The 27893-nt window shown below is 54.5% G+C and overlaps 1 protein-coding gene across 1 annotated transcript in view; it reads right to left on the minus strand.

Moving 5' to 3' along the window:
- Positions 1-595: 595 nt before the first annotated feature.
- Positions 596-27893, minus strand: part of MED26 (mediator complex subunit 26) — a 47107-nt gene continuing 19809 nt past the window's right edge. Inside the window, exons 2-3 of the mRNA XM_012664251.1 lie at positions 4034-4108; positions 596-3357 (exon numbers count right to left, since the gene is read on the minus strand). Of these exons, the coding sequence (XP_012519705.1) occupies positions 1702-3357; positions 4034-4108 (1731 nt within the window). The 3' untranslated portion in view covers positions 596-1701. The remainder of the gene's footprint in view (positions 3358-4033; positions 4109-27893) is intronic.

Consider the following 27893-nt stretch of genomic DNA (forward strand, 5'->3'; position numbering starts at 1 on the left):
TGTTTCCTCATTTGTGAGATTAAGTACAGATGGACAAGATGACCTATTCTGGACTGAAAAAACAAGAAAACCAAAGTCTTAGCTTCTGATTTCAGGGACAAAGGGGAACTAAAAGATTATCACTTTATAGTCAAGGGGGAAGTTTTTTTAAAAATCAGTACCAACCAGGTATGTTTGTAAGGCAGTGAGGGCCAAGGGGTGGGCTGCCAGACACACAGCTAGGAGCCTCTTGGCCATGCTGTGTAAGAACTACAAATATTTTAGGGGAAACCAAAAAGTCACTGAGACCTGAGCTGTGGAGGGTTTCTCTCTGGGGCAGCTGAGGTGTGGGTGAGGTAGGATAACGTTGCTTGATGTGGTCCTTGGGAATCTGTAACTCCAAACTAGCAGGTGGCCCTGAATAAAAGGTGCAGGTCTCCCCAAATGCAACAGCAGGATAGCAGGCCAATTCGAGGCTGTGCCCTGCCTGCCCTATGTCCCTGAAGTCTGGCTATGGGGTCTAGGACTTCCTGGCTAATCCAGAATCCAGGAAAGGGCAGATTTGGCTGTGAAGACCCAAATGAGAAACGATTCTCAGACTGGTTTGTGCAAATGGTTTTTTTATTTCCACATTTATATCACAAGGTGTCCACTTACTGGACCAAATAGCAAAGTTGCTCCCTTCTGTGTCCTGAGAACACAGAAGTCTAGGTACTGTACATTCACTAAGGCTCCTTGTTTTTGCAAATCGCGTTTATGACAAATAACCATAAGGCAAACGAATCTAAAGGAATGGTTATGAGTGTTTCCAGCGTACAGACAGGTCTTCCCTCTCGCCCAACAGTACAGCTTACACACCAGTAGCACCCGCGGTAACTTTTGTATTGTTCTGGGGCAGGGGCGGGGGTGGACTCTAGAAAGGTGAAATTTTCTAGATGTGTGCAGGAAGGGAAAAGGGAAAAGAGAAACGAGGAAGAGTGGAAAGGTTTTTTGGCTGGTGGTCAGATGGAAGAGGGGAAGAAAAACAAACTTGAGAAAAATTAAATTTTTGCAGCATTTCTTTAAAAACTGGGTTTTAACTGAAACCAGATACAAATGGGTGGATGCCCATGGAGTGTGGGTCAAACTGGCTGGCCAATGGGCCTGCCCGCCCGGTGCCAGTGGCTCGCCGCAGCCCAGAAGCTTCCAGCACACGATGGAAAAACACTGGCCTGACAGTGGCTGGGTGGGGAGCGAACAGAGGCCACGGTGCAGCCCACTGTCTCCCAGACTTTCAGGGCCAAATTAAAGAACAGAAAACGTAAAGAGATGAGATGCGTGCTTCTGTTGCTATGTGAAAGGTAACCTCTCCCACAGGTTTTCTGTGCCTGCCTGCAACTGAGGTCCCAGCATTCAGGTGCTGGAAGTACCCGCACCTCTTCCGGGGTGGGGGACTAACGCTTTTTATAGCTGGTCTGCTATAGAGTTCTGAACTCACTTTGCCGTCCTTCCTTCCTTCCGCGTGGTCCTTCCTTTGCAATTTTGTTAGTAAACTGGTAGCAGCATTTCACAAAAGAAGGAGAGTTTTGAGGGAAGAGCATGGAGACCACGTGACTCCCGCCCACTCCCTCCCGCCTGGGCCGGACACCCCGAGTTCCCAGCTGCAGGGGGCAGCTGGGTCCTGGCCACCCGCCTGCCCTGGCTACTGCAAGGTGGGAATGCACTTTGTGGCCGACGAGCCGGTCAGTCCAAGCAGACATAAGGCAGAATGTTCAACCGCCCGTCATCGCCGTGCGGGTCGAGCGATATGCACTGCGTCCAGTCATACCAGTTACCCTGTGTGTCCTGACACCCGTTCACCCCTGGCCACTGATGGGCCTGGATTCTGTCGAGATCGTCCTCTGTGACCTCCCGGGTCACCCCTGGGAGATCTGTGGGCGGGCCATGAGGCACCAGCACATGCAGCTTCCTGGCCCCGCGCCGGGTGCTCTCTTCCTGCTTCAGGTACTCAGACATGAAGTGGTGAGCCCCCGGGGTCTGTGCGCCCGACGACGAGAGCAGGCTGCTCTGCCGGCTCAGGTAGGACTGGATGATCTCGTTGCGTGACAGCTCCTTCCAGTTCGTCTGTTCAAAGGGGCTCTGGAGGCTGGCCTTGGCCTCCTGCTTGTCCAGCTCTGTCCTGGGCGGCTGCTCTGTGTGCACAGGGCTGTCTGCCCGCACTGGCTCTTTCTGGGTCAGAGGTTTGATCTGTCTTGTCATGGGGTCAAAGGTGAGCTTCCGCTCTTTTAACCGGACAGGCTTGACGCCCGCCTCGGCCACCTGCCCGTCCAAGTTAACTGTGTAGTCGCGAGGCCGGTACCTCTTCTTCTTTTTACTGTCCGAGCCACCCGAGGAGGCAGCGTCACTGTCCGCCTTGGAGGAGTCTGGGGAGAACCCTGCCCGGGGCAGGAGGGGCTCTGCTGGGGGCAGCCCTGCCTTGCAGCCCAGCCCCGCCAGCCGCTGGTGGCCCTCGGGCTGCTCCAGCCAGCGCACTGGGCTCTCCGCGCTCGGCAGCAGCTCGAGCCGCCGCACAGGGGGTGTGGACGGCTGTGCCAGCGGCAGCGGTGACGGCACCTGTGCGGCATCAAGTGCCTGGGGCCGAGGTGAGGGGCTGGGCACAGAGCCTTTGGATGCGTACGGGCTCTGCTGCCGGGCAAAGGAGCCCTCATGCCGTGAGTTCCGGGGACTGTAAGAGCAGCGAGGGGGCCCCTTGGGGTGGGGAGCTCCCGGAGTTTCCTCTACCCTGTCCAGTTGCTGCAGCACTGAAGCCTTCCCCTGCAAGCAGGGCCCGGGGGGCTTGCTCAGGCCAGGGGAGCTGGTGTGCGGCCGAACGGCGTTGACGGGGATCTTGCTGCTGTGCCTGTCGTTCTCTCCGCGCTCCAGGCGGCTGCCCTCAGGGCTGCCGTGCCCACTGCCGTCCAGGGGGCTGGGGAAGCTCTCTGGGCTTCCGCCGATACCATTAGTGGGGAGGGGGGATGAATTGGGGACCAGGGGGTCGTGGCTAGCTTTGGAGACCTTGGGAGGCGGCCCGGGGTGGCCGAGGTCGCGCTGGTCCCCCCGGCGCTTGCGGCTGCCCAGCCTGTCCAGCCGCTGCCCGGGCAGCCTCTGGATGTCGTTGCGGTTCTTCAGGTCATGGATACTCTTAGGTGCACCGGCCACTCCTGCCTCCGGCCGGCAGTTGTGAGCACCCCCGTTGGCCGAGCCGGCCGCCCCGGCCAGCCCCCGCAGCGCCGCCTCATTCTGGTGCACGGGCTCGATGAGCTTCTGCCAGCTCCGCAGCAGCTTCTTGGCCCGCTTGGCGAGCTCCTCGTTCTTGGTCTTCTTGCGGACGTCGTTGATGAGCTTCCCAAGTCTTGTTTCCTACAACCAGAGAGACATGATGACGCACTTTTGGGACACGGACTTCCCCATGAAAAGAGAGCTAAGCCAGAAATGGTGGGAAGTGCCCATGGCTTTGAAATGACCCCTTCCCCCTGACTCCTAAACTGCCTGACACAAACTCTGACACAAAATCTACAGGGATCTGGTCCTTTGTGACCATGTAAATCCTCAAACTCAGTCCTCAGACTTTAGAGTCCTAGGGTTAGGCGACTTTCTCAGAAGCACCATCCCACAGGCTGCCAGCACCTAGGGGCTGTGAACCGTCAAGGCCACTGCAAGGACACTCTGCCAGGGAGGCTTTCTGGGTGACCATGTGCTGTGGCCAAGGTGACAGCACAGAGGACCTGCTCCTTAAGCAGAGAGCTGGGGACAGCACCACTCACTGGAGCCTCCCTAAGCACACCTCTTCCCATGTCCCCATGTGCCCACAAGGAGTCCAGCTCTGGGATTCGTGACACCCATTCCTACAGTGCCTGCAGGAAGACAGTGATCCCAAGGCACGTACCATGAGGGCGCACCTCCTCTCTCAGTCCTCTGAAGACCTCACTGACTAGTGAGAAAAGGCTGAAGCTCAAAGAAGCCAGGGAAGGATCCAGGTGGCTGCCTCCCCAGACCCTGTCGGCCCTCCCGAATGCTCAGGCCCTGGGACGCTCACCTCCAGTGCCTCTTTGGTAATGGGGTATTTCTCCAGGCTGGAGATGACTTCCAGCACCGCCACCATGTTCCGGATCTGCAAAACAAGAGTCACTCATCAGGCTCCTGCCCTTCTCCCCTGGAGGGTTGGGAAGCCCAGTCCCAGCCTGCTCAGGTCCCCGTCCCTGCCCCACCAGAGCAAGAAGAGGTGGCACTACCGAAGACCCCACTCCTCATAGCCTCCTACTTGCTTCCCAGGGCCAACAAGGGCACCCAGTGCATAGCCCCGCCCTCCCAGCCAACCTCTTCTAGCGCCTACAACGTGCCATGAGCCCCTCCTCCGTGTACATGCCCGCCCACCCACCCACTGAAACTCGGGACACTTAAGAAATGAGATCTGCTCCTGATAAGTGAGATGACCTCTACTCTGCCATCTGATGGGGTAGGGGATGCCAAAGGACTCATCAAATAAAATGCACAAAGCTTAAAAGAGTAATACATAATGAACCAGTCACTTTAACTGCATTAACGAGGCCTTTAGAGGTCACTAAAAGACACCATAAAGAGAGCAAAGAGTCACAAAGTGGGAGAAGACATAGGCCCCAGGCCCTGAGGAGCCGTATCTGGAACACATAGAGAATGCCTGTGTACCAGCACAGGTGACAAGGAGCCCAGGTAGAGCGGCCAGAAGGAACAGGCACTGCGCAGAATAGGAAACAGCACTAATGCTCAGCTTTATCAGTCATCAGGAAAATGCAAACTGATCATGATCCGCATGCCCCACTAAGACACTTGATGACACCAAGTACTTCTGGGGGACAGCTAACTTTGCATATCCTACAACAAGCAGCTCCTTCCCCTTTAGATCTTGCTATGAGCCACGCCTTGCTCTGAGCACCTCCCACACATCGCTAACTCCTTTCATCCTTACAACAAGAGTTCCTGCAGCTCGACAACCACCCCCAGCAGCTACAGGTTGCCAATGGGCTGCCTGGTGGGTGGGAGTTATGGCCCCTGTGGAAGCCCCCTCTGCCCCCCATGAGTCACACAGTGAGCACATTACATCCCCCTCTATACACACACACACACACACACACACACACACACACACACACACAGGCATGATACAGACTAGAACAGAAAAGGCACACCAGGAAAAGCACATCCCCCACCCAGCCACTGCAGTGTTTCCTTGTATTTTTTCCAAAAATATCCCTTATGTATGCATACAGGTATGTATACACACTTAGCACACATTTCAAAACACGACAAGACCAACCACGGTTCCAAGGCTTGCCTTTTCGCACTTAACATCAGAAATGTTCTGCATCAGACAGACCACCTCACGTGGCTCAGCCATGCCTTCCAGAGCGAGGTGGGGGCCCTGCCTTAATGCTGGGGGACACTTAGGCGTTTTCCGTTTGTCATTACAAACAAGGCTGCAACCAACACCCATACCAGACTCGGCTATGGGCTAACACACAAACACCCATGGAGGAGCTGTGGGCTCCAAGTCCATGGAAGGTGGCCGCTTAGCCCCGGGAGGCTGCTCCCATTCCAGTCCCACCGGGAGCCAGAGGAGGGTAGAGAAGCGTCCTGCCCCTCTCCCTGCAGGACTGCATGGTGGTAGTTTCCTGTTGCTGCCATAGCGCACAATCATAAACCAGAGGGCTAAACAGCACACGTTATCATCTCAGGCTCCAGGGGCCAGAGGTCTGGTCTGGGCCTCCCTGGGCTAGGACGAGGGTGTCAGCAGTCTGCACTCATTTCTGGAGGTTCTGGAGGAGGACCCACTTCCTGCTCCCTCCGGTGCCGGCAGGATGCAGTTCTTTATGGCCAGAGGACTGAGGGTCCCGTTTCCTCGCTGGCTGTCCCTCAGTTCGTGGCCCCTCCCTCTACCTTCAGAGCCAACTACGGCCAAGTCCTCCTCACACTGCACCTGTCTGACCCAGCCAGGAAAGGGTCTCCCTTCTAAGGACTCATCTGACAAGGCAGGGCCCACCCAGACGATCCAGGTCCTCTCCCCACCTCCAATCTGTACCCTTTGTCACATGTGCCACATAAGGTACCACATGCCCAGCTTGCAGGGACTAGGACACGGACATCCATGGGGGCCATTATTCTGCTGGCCACATGCATGCCGGCTTTTCCAATCTTCTTCCCCATTCCCAGCAGCCATTACCCTTCCCCCTAGGGTTCTCTGTCTCTTCTGGGTGTATAAAGTTGCAGAGTGACCACAGAGCAATGACAGTGGTCCTCACACCACCTGACAGCTCTCACAAAGCCGCCCCTCTGCCAATGCATCAATTTGCTCCTTGCCAACAACGGCCTTGCCTTGAGATGGTCTTGTTCAGGGCTACGTCCATGAACACATCCAAATGGCCCTAAAAAACCTGCTCCAAGCTATGCTGGGGGTGGGGGTGGTGATCGGAGACAGGAGCCTGTACTTATCCCTAACACAAGGAGCAGGGATTCGACTTCAGAGAAGACTGCACCGTGGGGATGCCAGTCCCAAGGGGACAGCAAGGCCAACTATTCCCCAGCTGGGGATTCCAGCGCCAACAGGGTTCCTGGGCTTGCCACATGGCCTCATTTCCACTCTGGTGACCTCACCCTGGTATATTTAGAGCCCTGGGTCCCCACATACCCCTGAACCAGCAGTCCTCACAGAGCAGAACTCTGCCCAGACCCAGCTAGCCCGGCGGCACAGAGTGTCCTTGTCCTTGGGCAGACGCTGTCCTGCTGCCAGACAGGAGGGAGGAGGCAGAACACCTGGGCAACCCCAGGGTCTGGCGCTGAGCTGGTGCCCCAGAGATCACTGCTGAGCCAACGGCCAGCCAGAGAGCTGCCCGGAAACTGTGTGGGAGTTGGGGACACAGAGTGAAGGTCTGAGGGCCCAGCCTACGTGCCCCATGACTCGGGGCCACCTGAAGAGCTGCACTCCGGCTGGTGCAGAGAGGCCTTCACCTGGCCCTTGGGCTCTTGGCCCCACAGGAAATGCTACATTCTCACCGGTCCCTTTCTGTCCCCAGCGTGCAGGCCTCTCACCTGCAGAGCAGAGGAGCCCACTTGGGAAGAGGTCAGGCTCCTGGGGCCCACCTGCAAGGCTGGCACAGAGAGAGGGTGAATGCCCAGTGGGGCCACTCCCTGGAGCCAGCAGAAGGTAGCCAGTGATGCCAGCAGGGAGGAAAATGGGCAAGGCGAGGCTGCCCCCAGCCCTGCGATGGCTTTCCAGATGCAGTCAGGCAGGCCCCAAGGCCCAGGAAGTGACCGCAGAGCAAAGCAAGGGTTCTCTCAAAAGGCTGGGCACACTGAGATGGACATGACAGTTCCATGGAACCTCGTTACAGATGACCAGTCTGTCCCAAAGAGCACTTAGCACTCGATTGGGGCTGGGTCCCCTAGGAACAAAATGTGAGCTGGCTCCTGACCCAGGAACCTGCTTTCCCAACCAGCAGTTGCTCCACAGAGGAGCAGTGGCCTCCCACCCTCGCTTGGGGGCCCCGTGGGTAGCAGGGATGCCAGGACTCAGCTGTGGCTGAGGGAGGCTCCCACTCAGGCTCCAGGCCTGCAAAGCCCAGCGTGAACCCTGGCTTGGGGCAGGGAGGTGGATCACAGGGAGGTGGATCGCAGCACCAAGAGGATCCTTCCAGGTGGTCAGAAAAGGAGGGGACAGAGTGAACTGTGTCTGCCTGGCCTAGAGAGGGCCCTTCTGAGGACACTAGACAATCACAGCAGTGGGGGCCGGGGGTCTGGACCTTCACGTTGGAAAGCAGGAAAGAGCTGGAGAAGGCTAGGCAGGAAGCTGGCTAGAGGCCCCAGTGCCGCTGGGAGATGCAAGGCAACACCAAAGCCCTGGAGCAGGGTGAGGGGGACAGGAGCAAGGACGAGACCCAGAGGCAGAACAGACCCAGGGCACCTGAGCTGGCTCCCCACACAACCTGTCTTCTAACAACTTGAGCCACCACCCCCACAGACCACCTAGGTCGCTCCTGACACCTGTCTGGAGGGAAGCACACTGGACCCTAATCATAGCACAGTTAGTTTCCGCTCTGCCTGAGGAGCCACCCCGGTGCTACCCTCCAAGACAGCTCTTCGGGCTCACAGGGTCACGTCGCTGGCCCAAAGGCTGTTTGCAGCCTCTTACAGTCAGGAATAGCCTGGCACATCTATGGCCGCTTCTTCCTTGGGACGTCTCCCTTGGGATTCATTCCCAGTCCAAAAAACCCTCTCCAACGGCCTGCCAACTGGCTTTCCCAACAGGGGTGGAATCATGTCAGGCACTGCAGTGGCTCACTTTTCCATGAGGCACCCTTTGACTGACACAGATCAGTGTGTCTCCTCAAGTCGGTTGAGCCAGGTGTTGCCTCCATCTCTACCAACAGCGACTGTCCCTGTCCACTGATTTTTGTCAATCTGGCCTCTTTATTGCTGCAGCAAGTGCCCATGAAGAGCGAAGGTGTCAGGAGAGTGGGGCCAAGTTGACAGCAGAGCCAGGCAGTGGGTGGGGACATTCAGGGAAATTGGCGGTCCCCTGAGGTGCCCATTCCAAAGACAGGGCAGCAAGTCAGTGGGGGGCCGGAGGGGGTAGGTGCGCACACAGGTCCAGCCTAGCGGCCTGGGACATAAACAGTGATGGACGTGACTTAACTGTCACACTGAGTGCTTTCAGATCCAAGACTAGAGAGCCATGAGGCACAGTCAGGAACACAGGGGCCACCAGGGAAGGAGCCATCAGTCCCACCTGTCTAGAATCTCGCAGAAAGACCACGTGGGGAGGCCTGGTCTTGGGCCACAGGCACCAGCCCCAGCAACACCGAGGGATAGTCTGCATCCAGGCAGAGGCTGAAGCGGCGGCCGCCAGCACGCCGAGCACGCAGGCTCCCACCACCAGAGGCCTGCTGCTGAGCGCATCCTCACTCTCGCCCCAGGGATGCCCCAGGGACATAGCGTGGGGGCAGGGAGGGGACAATTCCTCACCCAACACAAGAACATCAGCATTCCCAGGGCTCTTACGTGGTCGTCTTTCCACATGAGAACCCAGAAAGGCTCCAGGAAAGGCTGGCGCCTTCCTCCCTGGAGAGACCCTGAGCCCATGCTAAGCCACAACTCCAGGCAGCCTATCCAGTGATATCTGCCACTCAGCTCACAGCAAATGTGAGGAAGGAAGCGGAGCTGGACACACACAGGTAGAGCCCGAGGGAGGGGATAGTGCCCTTGAGAAGTGGCCTGGGCTAGGGGCCCGGAGCTACGTGCGCAGGTGACACCCCGTCCTCCCACACCCTGGGTCACAGGGAGAAGTGGCAAACCCGTGCATGACTCCACAGCATGCCACTGTGTGCCAACCATTAAAGACACACCACACATCCTCATCTCTCAATGACACGTTCTAGAGTGTTTCCTGGAAAGACAGATGCAAACTGGAATTTGCTACAGAATCACCCCCTGGGGGTGGGTGGCGGGAGGGGCAGATGAAACCAAGCTGTGTGGCTGTAAGCTAGTATCTGCTGGAGCAGAATGGTTACTCTACTCTATTTTTATGTTTGAAATTTGCTACAAATAAGAATGGTTAGAAGATACACCTATTTCCCAGCATTTGGATGGAGAGTTCCTTGGATCTAGGACTGGCAGCCGTTTAGAGGTGAAATGAGCAAGTACCCATCTCCAGCTCCTCACAGTGGCCCCATGCTCCCACCATCCGGCACCAAACGGGAAGGAAGGGCTGAGGGCTGGGTAGGAGGCTGTCCCCCTCCACAGGGAGCCTTTCACGGCCTCCTGCCTCTGATGCAAACTGCACGGCTTGTTCCATGTGGTGACACCCCAGGCAGACACAGCACACACTCCCGGCGCTGGAGAGGGGAGCTCCTCGTGCCCGTGCCCAATCCCACTCTCAGAGGTGGCCTAATGCCTCCCTGTAAAAAGGGCCCACAGAGAGCCCGAACCAGGGCACATGCTAACTCAACAGTTCTTAAGAACCTGCCCTCTCTGTGAGGAGGCCAGGCCTCTCCCTGTGGCGCCGTTCCCGGGTGGCCCCTCTGCAACCCAATCACAAGTTTGACCCCTCCAGGGTCCAGAAGACAGACTGGCTTCAGAAAATCTGCCTCCAACGGGGTGTGCGGAATCATCTTTACAACCAAACCCCCACTGGCAGAATTTAATTGGGCCTCATCACGCGTCTGAGTTTTCCTTTTGTGAATGGGATCTCTGGATCCCGGTGCAAAGCTGAGGCCAGTGCATGAAGCAGACCCACCACTGGCCAGCCTCCCCTGAACCCTGTTAGGGGGTGCACACATCAACTCCCTGCGCCCTGAGTAATCACTGCCCTGGGGGGATTTCCAGCCCTGATCTGAAACGAGGAACTGAGATGCTGAGCTGGGGAGTCTGAGTAGTCCCTCAGCTCACCACCCGCTTTCCTCCACATCTGAAAGGCCCCCACACTAGCTAACTCACACAGGACCCGCCTAGTGGGTTCCCCGAGGGCCAAGTTCTCTCACTGTTCATCCTCACAACCCAGCTCTACAGATAAGGAGAGTGCGGGTCTGGGAAGGTAACAGAGGTCCAGGGTGGACCACACAGCTAGAAGGAAGCAGAGCCTGGTCTTCCACTAGCCTGACCCGGGCTTTGCCCAGCATGCAGGGCCCATCCCGTGCTTGGACTAGGTGGGGTGAGGGGGGCCTGGTGCTGCCAGGATGCGGTGATGTGAGCACCCGACAAAGACTCCCCTGACGCTACACTGGGCCACCTCCACAGAGTCTTAGTGCTGTCTCTGCCTTGTCCCCAGGATGCCCGAGAGCCAGGGCCAGGGAGACCCAGGCGTGGGCCCATGCCCAATGCTCACCCTGAGCCGTGGGCCGCGACAGTGGCACTGGAGCCCACTCCCCACCAGACTGGCCCAGGGGGAGCAGTGCACACCGAGCATGGTCAACAAAGCGATTCTATACCCTCCCTGCCTCACTGGCCGGCCCCCCTCACCACCTGGGCAATGGGTAGCACTGTCCTGGCAGCCCAGCCCACCAACCCACTCCTTGGTCTCAAAGCAGCCCCTGGTGAGGCCTCAGCCACAAAGCACCTGTAAAAACTGGTTCACTTTAAAAACCAACAATGTGGAAATTATCATTTTTTTTTTTTTAATGCAGAATGATCTAGATGGGAATTTATAAAAACCACTTAGCTCAAAAGACTTTGGAAGTGTTCATCAGCAAGCAAGCTGTCCTTCCAAACCAAAACAGCCACAGATGGCACCCAGAAGCAGGCAGTCTGCCTTCAATGTGCTAAGCATTCTAATGCCGCCCGTCCGCGGCTGGAGCACCTCGCCCCCACCCCCAACACAGTCATGTCTGCTAAGGACAAGCGGGTGCATGAATCCGGTCTTTGCCAGGCAAGCGCACGTCTGTGAACTGGTCCCAGGTACGCCATCATTTTCAGCCAGTGCGAGTCTTCCAGCTTCTGACAAACTCCACACATGTTCCCAGGCATGTGACCCAAACTGCCTCTGCTGCAAGTTAGTGCGAGAGGTGGCACCTTATGCCCCCAGAAGGCCCAGCTCACCTCCCACCCATCTCCCAGAGCAAGGAAAGCATGCTCCGTCTACCCTCTTTGCTGTAGAAGATGCAGCCTCCCCGGACACTTCTCTGCCCCACCTGCAGAGCCACATGGAAACAAGGGAATTCTCCCTAGGGCCGATGCCACCCTGTGCACAGCCTCAAGGGGTTGTGCAGATCCACCAGGCTCCGCTTGGTGAAGGTGCCTTCCTCCAAGGGGACCCTGTGGAAGCCTCAAACCCAAAGGGGTAAAGTCTCAGGGGGGCAGTCCCAGTGACAGCCACCAAACTCACCGCTTGCAAAAGCACTTCCTCACCAGCAGGTCCCACCTGCTCCCCCAGAGCAGCCAGCCACCCACATGGCCTGCACCATCCACGTGGCCCTGACGGTCCTGCACTCGCAGCCCCTGCACTGCTCAGGCAGAGCATGTAATCATATGCTGCAACTACGCCCGGGGGACGGAAACGCCAGCCCAGGCTCAGGCAGCACGCAGAGCCCTGACTGCACCCCAGGAGCAGCCCGGAAAGAGGAAGCCGAGGGCTTGGGACAGCAGTGCCCAACCTCTGCAGTGAGAGGCCTACAGACAGGGGCAGGAGGGCAGGCGGGGAAGGCAGGGCTGCTCTCCGCGGCCCCCAAACTGTCCCTCCCTCCCTCCCACCTTCTGTCTCAGCAGCTCATTCCACTCAGACTACCCACCTAAACTCTCCTGGCCTCTGCATTAGGTCGACAGGACTTACCATTCTTCTTGTCATTGTGCCCCTTCTGAGAGCACGAGAGCTCTCAACCCTCTTCTGTAAATTGGCTGGTTGCTACACTGACACAACTGGAGTGCTGGGGAGGCCAGGCAGGGTCCTGGTGAAATATGCTGGCCAGGAGTTTCTCCTCCCGGCCTCTCTCTACTAGAAGCAGCCAGCAAGAATGCCAGCTACAGAAGACTGGAAATGACCCAAGGTCCACGGGAGGGACACATGCACAGTGCTTAGTTTCTATGTGTTCTGCCAGAGACGGATCCCAAACAAGAATGAGCCAGCTTTTCAGAAACAGACAGGGACAACCTGCAAGACACTGCCAAGTACAGAGAGGTGCACACCAGCACACATGGTGGGTCACGCCTATAATCCCAACACTTTTGGAGGCCAAGGCAGGAGGATTGCCTGGGGCCAGGAGGTCGAGACCAGCCTGGGCAACATAGCAAGACTCTATCTCTAACAAAATGAGAAAAATGAGCCAAGGGTGGTAGTGCCCACGTATAGTCCCAGCTACTATTGAGTCTGAAACAGAATTGCTTGAGCCCAAGTTTACAAGGTTACACTAAGCTATGATTATATCACTGTGCTCCAGCCTGGGTGAGAGAGAGACCCTGTCTCCAATAATAAATATTAAGAAAAGAACAGAAGCAACAGGTGAAATAGAACCACTGAGGCTCTCACGCAGGCTGCCAGGAATCCCGGGAGAGAAGGGGGAGCCCCCAAACTCCCAGGAAGACAAATATGAGGACATGCCCCTTCTAAGAAGGGGCTCACAAACAGATAAAAGCGACCACACCCACAAATGATGCCCAGAATACTCCTGCCAAGCCAGAAGAGGTCAGTGTGCTACAGATACATAAATGACATTCGGTGTCTGGTGGCCCCTCACTTTCCTGGGCACTCCTCACAGGGTCACCAAGCCTGTTCTGAGCTGGGGGGGGGCAGGAACTACCAGAACCCAGTGGGGGCTCACTCTGGTTAAGTCACTTGGCAAATGTAAGGGTAAACCACAGGAGCTCTTGTGCTTGTGTTGCAGGACAGGAATCGTGAGTCTTCGAGAGCTCTGCAAACTCACCCAGGTCCGAGAGGTAATTAAGCAGCGGGTGTGCCTCTCCCACCCAAAGCTGTCAGCCAGAATGCTGCCCCAGCCCACTGAGGCCAGCTGTGTGACCTCCCTAATGAGAGCTCCAGGGCAGAAGGGGCCAGCAGGGCTGAGTCCCCCCACCCCTCAGCTGTTCCCTCATCCACTATTTAAGTATGACGACAGACGCTTTCTACAGGGCTCTTGAGAGGGTGACGAGGCACACGTATGGACAGCCAGGGCAGTCTCTGGTGCATGGTAGGTGCTCAGGAAGGAGGGTCCCCATGGAGTCCTCTGAGCCCATCACATGCCTACACTTCAGAGGGGCTTAGATGCCCTATTACAGCTGCTGGGATGTGTGTGGAACCAGAGGGACAGCAGTGGTTATTCTTACAATAGGGGCCACTGTGGAGAGACCCAAGGACACTGTCATCCATGAATAGGACGGTGAATCTACAGATTCAGTCTCAAGGACGGAGGCTCCTTGCAATTCCACTCCGGGTAGCACCAACGGAAATGGGAGCATGTGTGTTCTGAGAACGGTCAGAGCAGCCGTATTCAGAACAGCCCCAGCTGAAAACAGACTGCACGGCCACCGACAGTATACCAGATGAATAAATTACAGTGTGTCTATTCAGTGTCGCCTGAACAAACTACTGTTACACACAACATCAAAAATAAATCGCCAAACAGTGTTGAGTGAAAAAGCCAGACATAAAAGAACACATTTTTTTTTGTACTGGATTGCAAGGTCAAAAGCAGGCAAGACTTCTGGATGGTGACAGTGGTCATCAGGGCAGTGCGGGTTGAGAGTAGATGCAAGAGTGGCTTTGGGGGAAATGCTCTACTCCTAGACCCAGGTGGGGGGGAGGTGGTTACTCGGGTGTGTTCAATTCGTAAACATCCATCCAACTGTAAAACTTATGACTTGTGTACTTTCTGGCTGTATGCTATCCTTTAATTAAAAGGCTGTTAAAAATAACCTACTATGTGGATTTCGGGATCTAAGAGGCCACCCCATCCTACAGAAACAGATGGCAGAGCTGCTGGGGTCATGGAGGATGGGGAGGCGTTGGCAAGGCTGCTTCTGGCTCCCCTGGGTCACCCAGGCTCTCCGGAGCCCCACAGAACAAGGTGTGGAAACAGCTGCAACAGGAGCCCAGGCCTGAGACGCACAGGTAACAATGTGCACTGCACAACTTACGGAGAAACATGTCCACATGCTCCTGGCCTGGGTGGGGCTGGGAAGGACAAGAGCTCTGATGTTACTGGAAACAGGCAGGCAGGCAGCACCCACTGCACGCACATCGTGTGCCGCTGCCGCGCAGGGCATTAGTGTCTTGCCAAACCATGGTCTCCTGAGACCACAGACCCCCCAAAGCAGGTATTATGCTGCTTCCCCAACGAGGAAGCCAAGAGCACAGGTTAGCTGGCCACAGGTTCATCACCAGCCTAACCCACTAACTCCATGCAGCTGGCACATACCCTGTGTCCATCCAACTGGCCGTTCCAGCCTCACTGGTGACAAGGACAGAAACGGAGAGCTGGCCTGGGGAGGGAAAGGGAACGATAAATAGTCTTAGGAAGAGGCAAAACTGCAGATCTACACAGGGAGGATAGCAAAGAACGTCCTCTTCTATTCCCAGTTTGCTGAGAGTTATTAATGAGGAGTAGATGTCCAATTGTATCAAATGCTTCTTCTCCAGCATCTAGTGGGATGATGGTAAGGCTTTTCATGTCTGGCCTCATAGTACGGTCAGTTACATGGAGTTTCAGATGCAATCTGCCTCCCCTATTTTAATTTCTACACTCCCTTTCTTTGCTACCTTGATTATGGTGATGGTGTCACTGGCGTATTTATAGATCAAAATTTATCAAATTGTATACTTCTGATGTAGGCAGTTTATTACATGTCAATTACACCTCAATAAAGCTATAAAAAAACTGTGGAGGTAGACAGATGCAACGAGGTCCTAGGAAAGGTGGGGCGGTGGTAGGCAAAGAGCAGGACTGCATCTCTGTTGGAGAGGAGGGAACCACACTCCACCTGGGCTTGGCCTCTCTGGGGTAGAGGGTGGGCCCTTTGGGGAAGCTCCTCCTCTCTTCAGTAAAAGGAGAATGACTGTCATGCCTCGGGTCCCCAAGGCATTGTCAGAACCAAACAATAAAGTTGTTCAGTTCAGTTCAATGCATTCCCCATCTCAGATCACCGGGGGCATCAGTAAGTGCCAGCTTTTTCTTTCTGGGACACTCTGCGTGCCCCCACAAGTCACTTGTACATTGGACAGACTGAGCATCCTAACTGCAGTTTGGAAAAGCTGATCCCTGGCTTAGAGCGTCACCTGGCCCTCAGGAGAAGTGCTGTCGCTGAAGCTCAGTAAGTGTCCCACAGGTCGTGAATATAAAATGCCCAACAGCCACGGAGGGCTGCACTTACAGACACGCACCCTCAGGATGCCTGTGGGGTTTCATCATACTTCAGCTGGAGACCCAGGAGAGGGAGCCACCTTCCCAGGCTCACAGAAAAGGCCAGCGGGCACAAACATATGTAGAAAGTCGTGGGCAAGTGACAGTCTGCTCACCCCTAAACACTGAGTATATATGCAGCAATAACCTGCATCCGTCCTCCTGACATGAAAATAGCCATGGTTCATCTGACAGATTCTCTTCCCTCCTAGCTCTGCAGTTTTGTCCTATGGGAATAAGCTCCTGGAGGGACTGAAGTCTGTCTGAAATCATGGTTTTGCCCCTAGACAGCTGACCTAGACCCTCACTTTTCTCCAAATGTGGACTGGGGGTTGGCAAGTAGTACCGGGGAGCCGCTTGGAAACACACACTCTCGACTCCATCCCAGGCCTCCTGCATAGGAACCTGCATTCGAACACACCCCCAAGGAGATTCATACACCCAGAGATGACGGACAGAAGCTCTGTTCCCCAGGAAGCAGGTTTCGCTTGGTATGTGCCTGGCTGCAGCCCTGACACCTTCTTCTGTGGCTGGCTGATTTAGAGGATCCCTGGTAGCAACACTGCTGGCACCACTTGCACCCTGCTTTCCAGAACGCCCCCGCCCTACCCAGGTGCGACCTCATCCAATCCCCATGATGTCCTTACCTCCCGAGGGTGTAGGGTGTGCCCATGTTCAGTCTGCAGGAGGAGACCGCAGAGCCCATAACGAAATGCACCAGAGCCCACCAGGCGCAGCTGTGGAGCCCTGTCTGCCCCATGCCAACCTCAGAGAAGGCTCCGCTAAGAGGTGGTGTTACAAGGTCCAGACAAACCACTTACAGAACAAAAGGACAGGAAATGGTCAGGCTGCTGGGGGACATGCTGCTACCAACCAGCGGTGTCCACTGTCAGGGAAAATGACACCTGGCAAATGGAGGCTGGGGAGCTGCCAGGTGGCAAATCATGCCACACATGTCCCTTCCAAAGGAGCCCAGAGCAGCAGGCCTCACCCGCACGGCACGTGGAGCCTGCTGCCTCAGCGCCTCCCTCGGCTCCACCCCCAGCAGCGGCCCCCACACTCGTCCACTCGGCCCCCAGAGCGCCTGGCTAAAAAGGCGCCTCCCCTCTTCTAAACCCCAAAGCCAGTGTTTCTAAGATAATTCCACTTCAGCTCCAACAAGGACATGAGTGGCCTCTGTGGGCTGGACCAATTAGCAGTTACAGCACTGGGGACATTTCCTAAGGGGAGACCATGGCTGTCTTGATTCCAATCAACTGCCTTACAAACCACTGCGTGGACTTCCCTCAGCCCCCACGCCCATGACACATTAGGTCTTACTGTGGTCTCTTGCATGTGGCAAACGTGTTTGCTCAGCAGGGCCCAATGGGTTTTGGGAAAGCCTTCATTTTCAGTGCAGTCCCCCCAACCTACAGGGACCTTAGTTTTGTTCACTGTTGCCCCTCCCTCCCACCAAGTGCCTAGAACAGTGCCTGGCGTGTAGCAGGGACTCGATAAATGCTCTTGGATGGATGAATGGACGAGGTCCCTCTTACTGTCCTCGGTTGCCGGATGCCATGTTTACTTCAATATCACCAACATCTTGGGGGTCTCTCTCTGTGGAAAGCTGGGACCTGGAGAGCAAACATGCTCTGTCCTGTTGCCAGCTGTCACCTACACTAGCCACCCCTGGAGGATCATGGGAACATGGAGTTACTCTCAGTGGGCCTCACACACCTCCATGAAAGACCAGGCCAAGGGTGCCATCTGTGGCTGTGCCCTGGAGACTCCATTACTCCTTCAGGCAAACCTGTTTGCTCAGCAGGGCCCAACGGGTTTTGGGAAAGCCTCATTTTCAATGCAGTGGTCCTGGAAGTTACTATGACCACAAAAATTTTCTCCAATTTACCTGCTTGGCAACCCTGAAACTATTCCAAACAATTACATAAGGAGGGAGAAGGGAAGCCATGTGAGATTTTTGTAAAGCCAGACACTAAAGCAACGTGGAAACCAAACATCACAATCCACTGTGGTAACTGGGTGACAGGATTCTGTGGAAGGTGGTGGCACTGCTTGGCAGGGCAAGTGAAAGCTTGCTGGCAGAGGCCGTGTCATGTGGCGGCTAGGGTGAGGGCACAGTGGAGCACCACCATGGCCCCCAAGGCCACTTGCTACCAAGAGCCAAATCAACTGCTTCCTCCCCTTTCCCTGCCGGGGGATGGCCAGTCTCTGGAAAGCCTGACCACCCAACAGTGGCCCAGGGAAGCCCGCCCCAACTGGGCTGGAGTGGATCCCACCAGACCTTCCAGCTCCGAACCACCTACATTGCCACAGGCAGGAAGGGGCAGCAAACCTACCCCAGAGGCTGGGAATGTGCCCAGGGCTAAATATCAGAGAGGACGGAGCCCTGCAGTGAGACGCGTGCTCCCTGTCACCAAATGTCCAAAGCAAAGACCACTGAGGAGACTTGGGGGCAGAAAGCATTCGCTTTTCACTGTGCCACCTTCTCCAGAGCATCTGCTAACAGTACTTCCTCAATACATGAAATGTATTTTTCAAACATGTGTTTTGAAGTCTGCTTTTCCCCTTTTCATCTCGCCACACAGGTGGTGACAAACACAACTGGCCATAGCAACAGAAAATGCAACAGCACAACTAAGCGCAAACATGGGCACATGTTTTTACTACACCCAAAGCAGCATTAAGGAGAAAAAGGGCTGGCTCTGGTCCCTACCTGTCACTGTACCAAAACAGCTCAGCCTAGGCAACCTGCCACCAAAGCCAGGGACCTTGCCTCAGTCTCACCTCTCAGAGCAGCTCCTCCGACTCAGGGCTGCTCCTTCCTTCTAGAACCCTGCCCCCGGTGGAGGCCCCTCTGCAGCCTCAACCTCTCCCAAGCCCCAAACCTATACCCTCCCTCCTCTCACTCCATTTCTCGGCTCTTTCTGGACAATCTCTTCTCAGGCAACTCCAAATTCACATCTCAAGCCCAGGCATCTTGTCCCAGGCATCTCAAAAGTGCTCAGTGTTTACAGACCACTCGCTAACTCGCCCCCCGCCCCCGCCCTTGTTCCTGCAGGATTCAGGCTCCAAGAGGCACCCCTGGAGCAGGCAAGCCTGAAGCCCAGGAGTCGACTCCAAACAACCCCCCACTCACCAACTCTGTCAGGCCTGTCTTCTTTGGACCCCAATTTCAAACCCGATATGGTGGACCTTAGGCCACCTCAAATCCAACTTGTGACATTTGCACGCCTATATTACAGCTCTATGACTTTCCAAATAGTCTGACCACACACTGCTCTGGCCGAGCACACAGAAGCAAGGAGGGACCTGGTGGCTCAATGGTACCCACACTCCTCGCCCTGGATACCTAGAGTCTCACCCCGTCCTCTGAGCACACCTACTGAGCCACTACTGTCGTCAGACAGTGCCTTCTTGAGCCCCAGCAGCCCTAAGAGGTGATATGAACATCATCATTGCACACAAGTAGAGAGGAAGGGAAGACACCCTGTGGTAACTTCAGGACAGACCCTCGAGCAGAGACCAGGTCTGACCAGTGCTCAGCTCTGACCGCAAAGGCCAAGCTTTGCAGACAACAAAGTGCAGAACCAACCTAAGCCCTGCAAGCCCCATCACCCTGAGTAAGTCTAGAGCCAGTAACAATTACATAGTTGTAACTGCATCATAGATACTGTGTTTTTTTCCCTTCATTTAACATGTTTTCCTGTTGCTACATAATCTTCATCAAGATCATGTGTAACAACAAAATGTTCTATTAACGTATCATAATGCCCTCGACCTTCTCCAATTGCTGGGTACTCCATTTCTTTCTAGGTTCTACTACAGCCAACATTGGAATGAACACCTTCAAACATACTTCTTTCTCTCATTTTTTCCTTAGGAATCAATTCCAAGGGGTTAAATTTAGCTCCAAAGACTCCAAATACTTTTACGGCAACTGACAATGCCTGAACTGGTTTTAACTCATGGCTTCCACAGTGCAATGACTCCTTTACAAAAGGGAGGGAGAAAACAGAGTCAAACCCTCTGCACCCTGCAAAGCGTCCCAGAGAGGTGAGCCTTCCCATCTGGCAAAGCCACCACGTGAGGTGTCAGGGCTGTTATACTGTCCTTGTATGTATCCCTTGACTCTGCAGAAGTATGGCAACATGTCTCCAAACGTGAGGGCCAGCAGGGGAGGGAGAGGATCCAGCGCAGACATTCATAGACCATTCCCCAGGACTGGCACTGAAGCCACGCTGCCCACACTGCTGACCGTGGTAGCCTTAGCCACTGAGAGCACGTATGGGCCACCTCCTTGCACAGAGATGCAGAGAGAAGTAGGCTGCGCCTGGCTCTAACTCAGAGATAGGCGCATATTAATGCTACTACCACTCTACCTGGAGCTGGCTGTAACATCTCTTCAGGGACCTGATGGCACATGATGGGGACGTTCTGGGATTTTGGGCAGGCCAGCAGGCTGGAAGTGGAAGAGGCAGGAGCAGATCTAGCCCCTCTCCCACATTGCTTCCTTGCCCCTCCAAAAGGAACAAGGGCCACAGGACCTGGGGTGGGGTCTTTGGAGATGTCTCCAGGTGTCTTGGGGCAAAGTCAGGCCCTGGCCTCCTGTCCCTTCCCATCTGCCCGGCTTCCTAGCCTGTGGCCCCTGCATGGCATACTGTGCCGCAGCCCCAAACTTGAAAACAACTAGCCATGAGGTAGGCCAACAGGAGGCAGTTCAGATTCCAACCTCACAAGGGGATGGCCACCCGACCATGCAGTCCTGCATCCCATACACTGACCCCGGGGAGGCTGGCCCTTCCTTGCCCACATGGTCAGAGGGTAACAGATGGTTAAGGGTAACAAGCATCCCCCAGGCCCATGAAAACACCAAGCCTGAGCCCCTGAGCATGTCCACCAGACATAGCCAAGATGGTGGCAGAGCCCGGATCTTTCTCTAGGTACTCTGGGCACTTTTAGGACATTTGTACAGTATGGAAACCACAGCTTGAGATGACAACCCCGGTCATTGTTCCGGTGTTGCCGTGCCCAGCACTGCTGGCTGAAGACCCCAGTCTCAACTCAGATCACCCTGCAAGGCAAGTTTAATTTCCCCTATTTCGCAGGTGAGGAGACCAAAGCTCAGAGAAGGACTCGCCTGAGGTCAGAACCCACATCTGAGTCCAGATCTAAAGGCTCTCCTGCTGCTGTGTTATACACCGCACCCCGGTATGACAAATTCTACAACGTCCCCGCTTTTCTAAGCCTATTTCAGCAGCACCTCTCAGTGGTGGGAAGTCAGTTCACCCCTTTGTTTCATGTTGTCCTTTCTAAATAGATAATATTTAAGATTAGACAACGAAAACAACCAACTAAGACAACCACGCCTCCCGGGTGAGCACTAAGGTAAGCTCGTTGTCAAAGATCAACACTGGAAACCATTTAAGGAGCACACTCAAACGCCATCGGAAGTTCACCCTCTCCCGCCCCGGATCCCAGCTCTGTGGGCTGCCTGGTGCTTCTCAGCTACCGCCCGCCCCTCATTCCCACCATGTCAGAGCACGGCCACTTTCTCAGGCTGTCTTCAAACTGCCTCCTTGGAGCTTCCAGAGCCCAGCCTCAACTCAGTCCCAGGCAGGTCCAAACATGGACTACCCCCTTAACTCAGGTCCCAAGTGGGTTCTGGGGACATGATATGGTGCCACCTCTCTGGCCTGACTCCCAAATGTGCCCCATCATCCTCATTAACCCAGCAGTACTCGCTGCTGGCACGTCCCGCCCTGGTTCCAGAACTCTGTTCTCTCCTCCAACACGGCAGATAAAATCCATGGCATTCACTACCACTGCAAAGTCACGTCAACAACGGACATTCCCCTGCAAGCCCTCTGACGGCCACCGAACTGTGCACAAGTTGCACGGCCAGCACTGACAGTCCCAGTCTCCGAAAGCCCTCTAGCTTTCTGCCCGGCCACCCAGCCACCCCACGAGCCCACAGACTCCGGGCCACGTGTAACGCAAAGACCTCACTTTCAGCACGGGGGTGTCAAGCCTGCTGTGCCATGCTCGTTGTCTGTAATAGGTTTTAGGACAAGTTGTAAGGAAGAAAATGTGCTATAATGACAGACAAATCAAATGTAATGAGTTCACCAGTAGTTGAAGACTGGTATAAAGTTGTTGAATATAAATCTAAGGCTACAATTAAAAAAAACACAAAAACCCCACAGTACATTTACTGGGAAGACAACTGAGACCAAGTCCTGGATTCACCAAACTTCTTGAGCCTCCCCTACAGGGGACACTCGCCCCCTGGATAGCTCCAGGGGCCCCCATGGGGACAGGAGAGAGACTGGGCCAGGTGTAGGAGGAAACCCTGGGGAGAGACTGCAGTCCACCCAGGGCTCCAAATGCCAACGGACCACTTTCTTTTGACTGTCCTTTAAATTTTGTTTCCACTTTACTCTTGTCCTGAGCAATAGTATCTGGGCTGTAGTGATATTTGGTGGGTTATATTTTTTCCTAGTACCTATTAAAATAAATTCATAGCTTTCTCTCCCTTTCCCCACCATCGTGGTTGTGCGAAGTTGACTTCGTTTCTTGCCATGTTGTCTCACAAGACTTTCAGAATCAAGTGATTCCTGGCCAAGAAACAAAAGCAAAATTGTGCTATTCCCCAATGGATTTGGATGAAAACTGGTTATAAAATCAGGTACAACTCCAAGAGGAGAGACTAGAGAAGAACCAAGCTGGGTCTACAAGGAACTGCACAAGATGACACACACAGTTATACTGTATCAAGGTCACTATCATCTCACCGTATCAAGCTGAAAATGTTACCATTATCTGGACAGTTGGACATGTTTTATTAGAAAAATGGTTTTTCTTATTAATAATGCTCTACACTACTAAGGTGGTTCACTAATAAATATGTGAGACCTTTTCTTTGGAAAAAATAAAATAAATCATAGCTATCAAAATACAACATGCTCATTTCCAAACCCATAAAGACCTTTTCCATGGCAGGAAATAGATTCCTTACCCCACACACTTTGCTTTATTTATCGGAAGCCCCCTCAAATCACAGATGAGCTTGAAATTTGCCCATCCAAAACAAATTTCATGCCCCTCTCACAAAAAGAAATGTAAGTATGATAGGGGACCTGCAGGGAGCAGGTGAGCAGGAGCAGCGGCTGGAGGGCAGAGCAGGGCCATGCTCCCCTAAATACTTGGCAGAGCCCCCAGGTGCTCAGAGGACAGGAGAGAGACCGTGTGGCAAAGCACACACCCTGGGGCCCACGGATTACAGAACTGACCCCTGCCAAGCCCTGGCCTGTGAGATGGGCAGGCAGCTCTCACAGGTGGGGAGCGCTGAGTGAGGCAGTTAGGAAGCAGCAGGCCCAGCTCCGGGCCCACCACGAGCCCTGGAGCTCCTTCCCTGGCTGTGGCGCGCCCTCTCCAGGTATCCCCCTGGGCCTTCCCGTCACACATCCCTGCAGTGGCTCCCTCCCACTCTAGACACACACAAGCCTTTGCCCTGGCTGCTTCTGCCTCCCCTGGCAAAGCCATGGGTTCCCATCAGGCTGAGGAAGGGACAGCAGATAACACTCCCTCCCATGTCTGCATCCAACACTGCTCACTGACTGGGGCGCCCTTGCCCCTGAACCTGGCCTTTCTTCAGGTATGCGCAGCAATCCCCCCAGGCCCCGCCAACTACGCCTCTGCCAACAAAGCCCAAGGGGGGCCCCACGTCCTAGTGCCTGATCAAGAATTTGTCACTTCTGTCCCCGCCACCAGACCCCAGAGGCCCTGTGAGGAAGCCTCGGCCCCACTTTCTAAACCTCTCTCAGCCCCCTAGGTTCTCTGCCTCCTGCCAGTGGAATCCAAGACTGTCTTCTTGCTGCACTGGTCCCCAAGCATGAGATGAGATCTCTGGGGTCCCCCTCGCCAACCTGTTACTCCCAAAGAGAAGTCCACAGCCCTGCTGTTGTAGGAACACTGCTGGAAGATGGACTAGGAGGAAAGAGCTGGGTTCTTTACAGCTTCCATGAGGCTGACCAGGCACCACTTTATTTACTAAGAAATTCTTACATGGAGCTTTACAAATGATCACCCCCTTTTACATGCAACTAAGGCACAGAGAGGTCACCTAATCTGCCTGAGGTCACACAGCTGTGTTTGGGGTCCAGGCAGCCTGGCTACAAGCACCAGCTCTTTCCCACATGCTCAGCTGCCTCTCACAGCAACACACAGATAAAGCACAGCCGTGGCCTTGAGGGCACTCAGGCCTGGCTGGGCAGGCAGATGCGATTAGAGCACTTCAAAAGGTACAGCAGGCGGGGCCATGAACATGGGACGCTCAGGGTGCCCTGGGGCCTCCCAGGAGGAGGACAGAGGGAGCCTTTGAGGAGGCCTAAAGAGTGAGTAGGAAACTTCAGGCTGGACCAGGGAGGTGAGGACATGCCTGGTGGGACAGGGGGCAGGGGAGCAGACACGGCGAGGGGGGGACTCCCACAGGCAAGCCACGGCATGGATCTTGGGCTATGCTCAGTGCAGGGAGTGATGTGGTCAGATACAGTTTTAAACAGCCTGCACTGGCTGCACGGTGGAGAACTCACAGCTGAGGCAGGCGGACAAATCTGCAGGCATGGCCAGCCTCAGGGGGCAGACTAGTGTGAGGAGTGGGGTACAAAAACAGGACTCAGGGGTCCAAAGCAGCAGGCTGTGGAGCCCACCACACAGGCTGGTGGGAGAGGAGGGCTGCATGCACGCAGAGGCAGGACAAGGCGATTACTGACACCAGGGAGGGATAGGATGGCGGTTGCAGCCAGACACCAGGGAGTCGCCGTGATGTCCTACTGACATGTGCCTGTTCCCCTGTTCTCTCACTGGGCACGGACTTCCCATTGATCACCTCATTTCACCCATTCTGACATACCACCATATTATCAACCATGAAGGAAAAAAGGGTGCCAAATGGAGACACAGCCTGTCCTCAACGAGATAGAAATGTGACTGAAACGAGCCCTTCATTCCTTCTCACAGTGATCCTGACCACAGATATGGGCAGAGGCGGACAGTCTTCCTCACACTCAGCATGCCACCTGGAACCTGAAGCCATCCCTAACTGTCCTCTGCCTTCAACTGTGAACAAACGGACCCAAGGCTGGCACGCAAGGCTTCTCCACCCCACCTCCTTCTGAATGCCACGCCCCCTGCAACCTTTCCAAACTCAACTCAGAAACAGCAGCTATGGGAGACTCCCCTCTGGGCACGTGCCCCAGAGAACTGGAAGCAGGGACTCAGAGACTTGCACAGCCGTGCTGTCTGCAACAGCTAAAACACAGAAGCGACCGGTGTCCATGGACGGACGAATGGATGAACAAAATACGACATATCTACAAAATGGAACATTATTCAGCCTTAAAAAGGAAGGAAATCCTTACACATGCTACCACACAGATGAACTTTGAGGACGTTATGCTAAGTGCAATGAGCCAGTCAAAGACGACAAATACTGTGTGATTCCACTCATACGCCGCAGTCAGAGCAATCAAAATCAGAGACAGAACATAGAATGGTGGGTGCCACAGGCTGGCAGGAGGTGGGGAATGGGCAGTCAGTGTTTAACAGGACAGAGTTCAGTTTTGTAAGACAAAAAGAGTTCCGGAGATGGATGGCGGTGGTGACTGCACAACAACGTAAATCAGTAAGACCACTGAATTGTACACTCAACGATGGCTAAGACGGTAAGTTTTATGGGATGTGTATTTTACCACAATTAAAAAAAAAAATTGTGTGACCCTGGCAGAGGCCCTGGTGCCTGAGTTCCTAGGAGGTCCTTCTGCCCGGTCCACTGTCCCTCAGGTGTCCTTCAAGTTGCTTCTGGACCCTGTTTCTCTTCTGCACAGGGTGCTGCAGCTAACAAGAGCCTCGTGTGCAAATGGACAAGGCAGCCAAAGGAGCTCAGAACCTCCCGCTGAGATGAGAAGTTGTGAGCAAGTCACCTCCCTGAATGACCTTCCATATCTCTAAGATAAGCATGAAAACTGCTCCCTAGTGGGATGGTGGGAGGGATCAAATGGCCATGTGTGAGAACTTACAATGTACATGGTCAGGTGTCAGCCAAATGGGGGTCTCGACCTGTGCGATGGGAATCATTAAAACCATCACCTCGAGGGCTGTTAAACCAGACAAGTTCGTAAGTGCTCGACAGCCTTTCTAAAGGCTAAAGGGTATCTCACGGGAGCTTCAGGAAGATCCAGGCCTACGGCCCTCAGGCACCCAGCCACAGTCTCCCATCGATTAACAGCAGGGCCCTAACACTGGCTGCCCCCGTATGTGGGTGACAGACACAGATTGACTCTCTCCCCCAGGTTCAGCTGGGCAGGCCTGCTGGAGCCCATACCAGCTCCGCCTGCACACTCCCTCACACACCTCACCTTGGCTGTCCAAGTAAGGGAGTAGGGGACCGGGGGAGTCCGGGCATCAGGGAAGGCTCTCTGGCCCAGTGAGGCTCCAGGCAGTGCTGACAGGGCCCTGAGGTTGGAGTATGCATCCTGCGAGCACAAGCTCTGAGCAGAACTGTGGAGGCACTCGCCCTGCCTCCAAGGGCCCCCCCGGAAGCTCCCCTCTATATTTGCCACTGTGAAAACCACCACCTAACACTTTTACTGCCTGACAGATCTGTGTATGAGTAGAGAGACTCCTTCGGGTGCACAAGAAGTCACGCACAAAAATATTCACGAAGCACTGCTGCATCAGCAAGATTCTGGAAGTCAGTTCCATGATAATGAAACAGCTACCATGGAATATTATGGAATGAGTTCGACCCACATGTAAGAAGCACAGAGAGCCAGGACATGCTACCGAGCAAAGTAAGCTAGCTGCAGAATGACTGCTCTGTGTACCAGAATTTATTTAAAAACCACACGCACAGCACTGCCCAGGGCTCTGGGCTGTACTTCCACACACACTGGAGAACATGCTCTGCTCGTGACACAGGTCCCATCGAGAGGGACAGAAGAAACTGCATCACAGGAAGTGGTCAAAGGGGACCTTAGCTATAACTCAAGCATTTTAATTTTTAAAGGAGGATGTATTTATTGCTTGTGTACTCAAAAAATCAATGAGAAGGAAAGGAAAGAAAACATTTTAGGCGAAAGATTTGGCTTAGGAATGTGCAGTGTGCAGAGCCACACCTGGATGTGCAGGCCGAGGCTGGATCCTGGGCTCTTCAAGGACCATGAGCACCTGGAGTCTGTTCTGCAGGGCGGATCAGTTGGCTCTAAGGACCACACGTGGGGTCAGAAACAACAGGTTGCAAGGCACCCCTAGGACTGGTTTGCTGGGTGACACCTGCTAGCCATTGTAATTTTTAATAGTGCTTCATTCATCTAAAAGTGCCCTGGATAAGAAGTATAGTACAGTCAGAGTAGACTCGCAGCTACTGTGCCTCCACCACTCCACCCCCGGGGGATCCACGGGGGTAAAGACACAGTTCCACAGAGTCCTAGAGCTGCAGAGGCGTTGGGTGTGGGACATTTTACAGATGTGGAAAGAGACTCAGAAAAACTGGACACCTGCCCAAGGTGACACAAGTCCACACAGCCAGGCTGGGGACCATGGGAACATGTGTCTGTCCAGAGCCTCTGTGAGCCCTGCCTGCTTATAAGGGGATGGGGCAACAGAGCTGCTCTCCTGTCCTGGGTGAGAAAACCAGTAACAACTGGTGGCACTTCGCAGGCCCCCGCCAGCAGTGCTGGTCGTGGTCGATGGTGGGAGAGCTGGAGATCAGTAAGGGCCCCTCAGCAGGGGGAGGGGCGCTTTTTAAGTGATGGAAATATTCTACATTTGACCGTGGTAGTTACATAGATGTGTGAATTTGTCAAAACGCATCAAAATGTACCTTGGAGTTCAATAAAAAGACAAACGTGAAAGCACTTTGTCATCATGAGGCACCAGACAGACATCAGTCATTCGTTTAGGGAGGGACTTCCACTGCGAAATGTACACTTGAAATAGGTACATTTTGTAGTATGTAAATCAGACCTCAATAAAGGCAACTTTTAA

This window comes from Propithecus coquereli, unplaced genomic scaffold (genome assembly GCF_000956105.1).
Source record: "Propithecus coquereli isolate 6110/MARCELLA unplaced genomic scaffold, Pcoq_1.0 Scaffold877, whole genome shotgun sequence".
Classification (NCBI taxonomy): domain Eukaryota; kingdom Metazoa; phylum Chordata; class Mammalia; order Primates; family Indriidae; genus Propithecus; species Propithecus coquereli.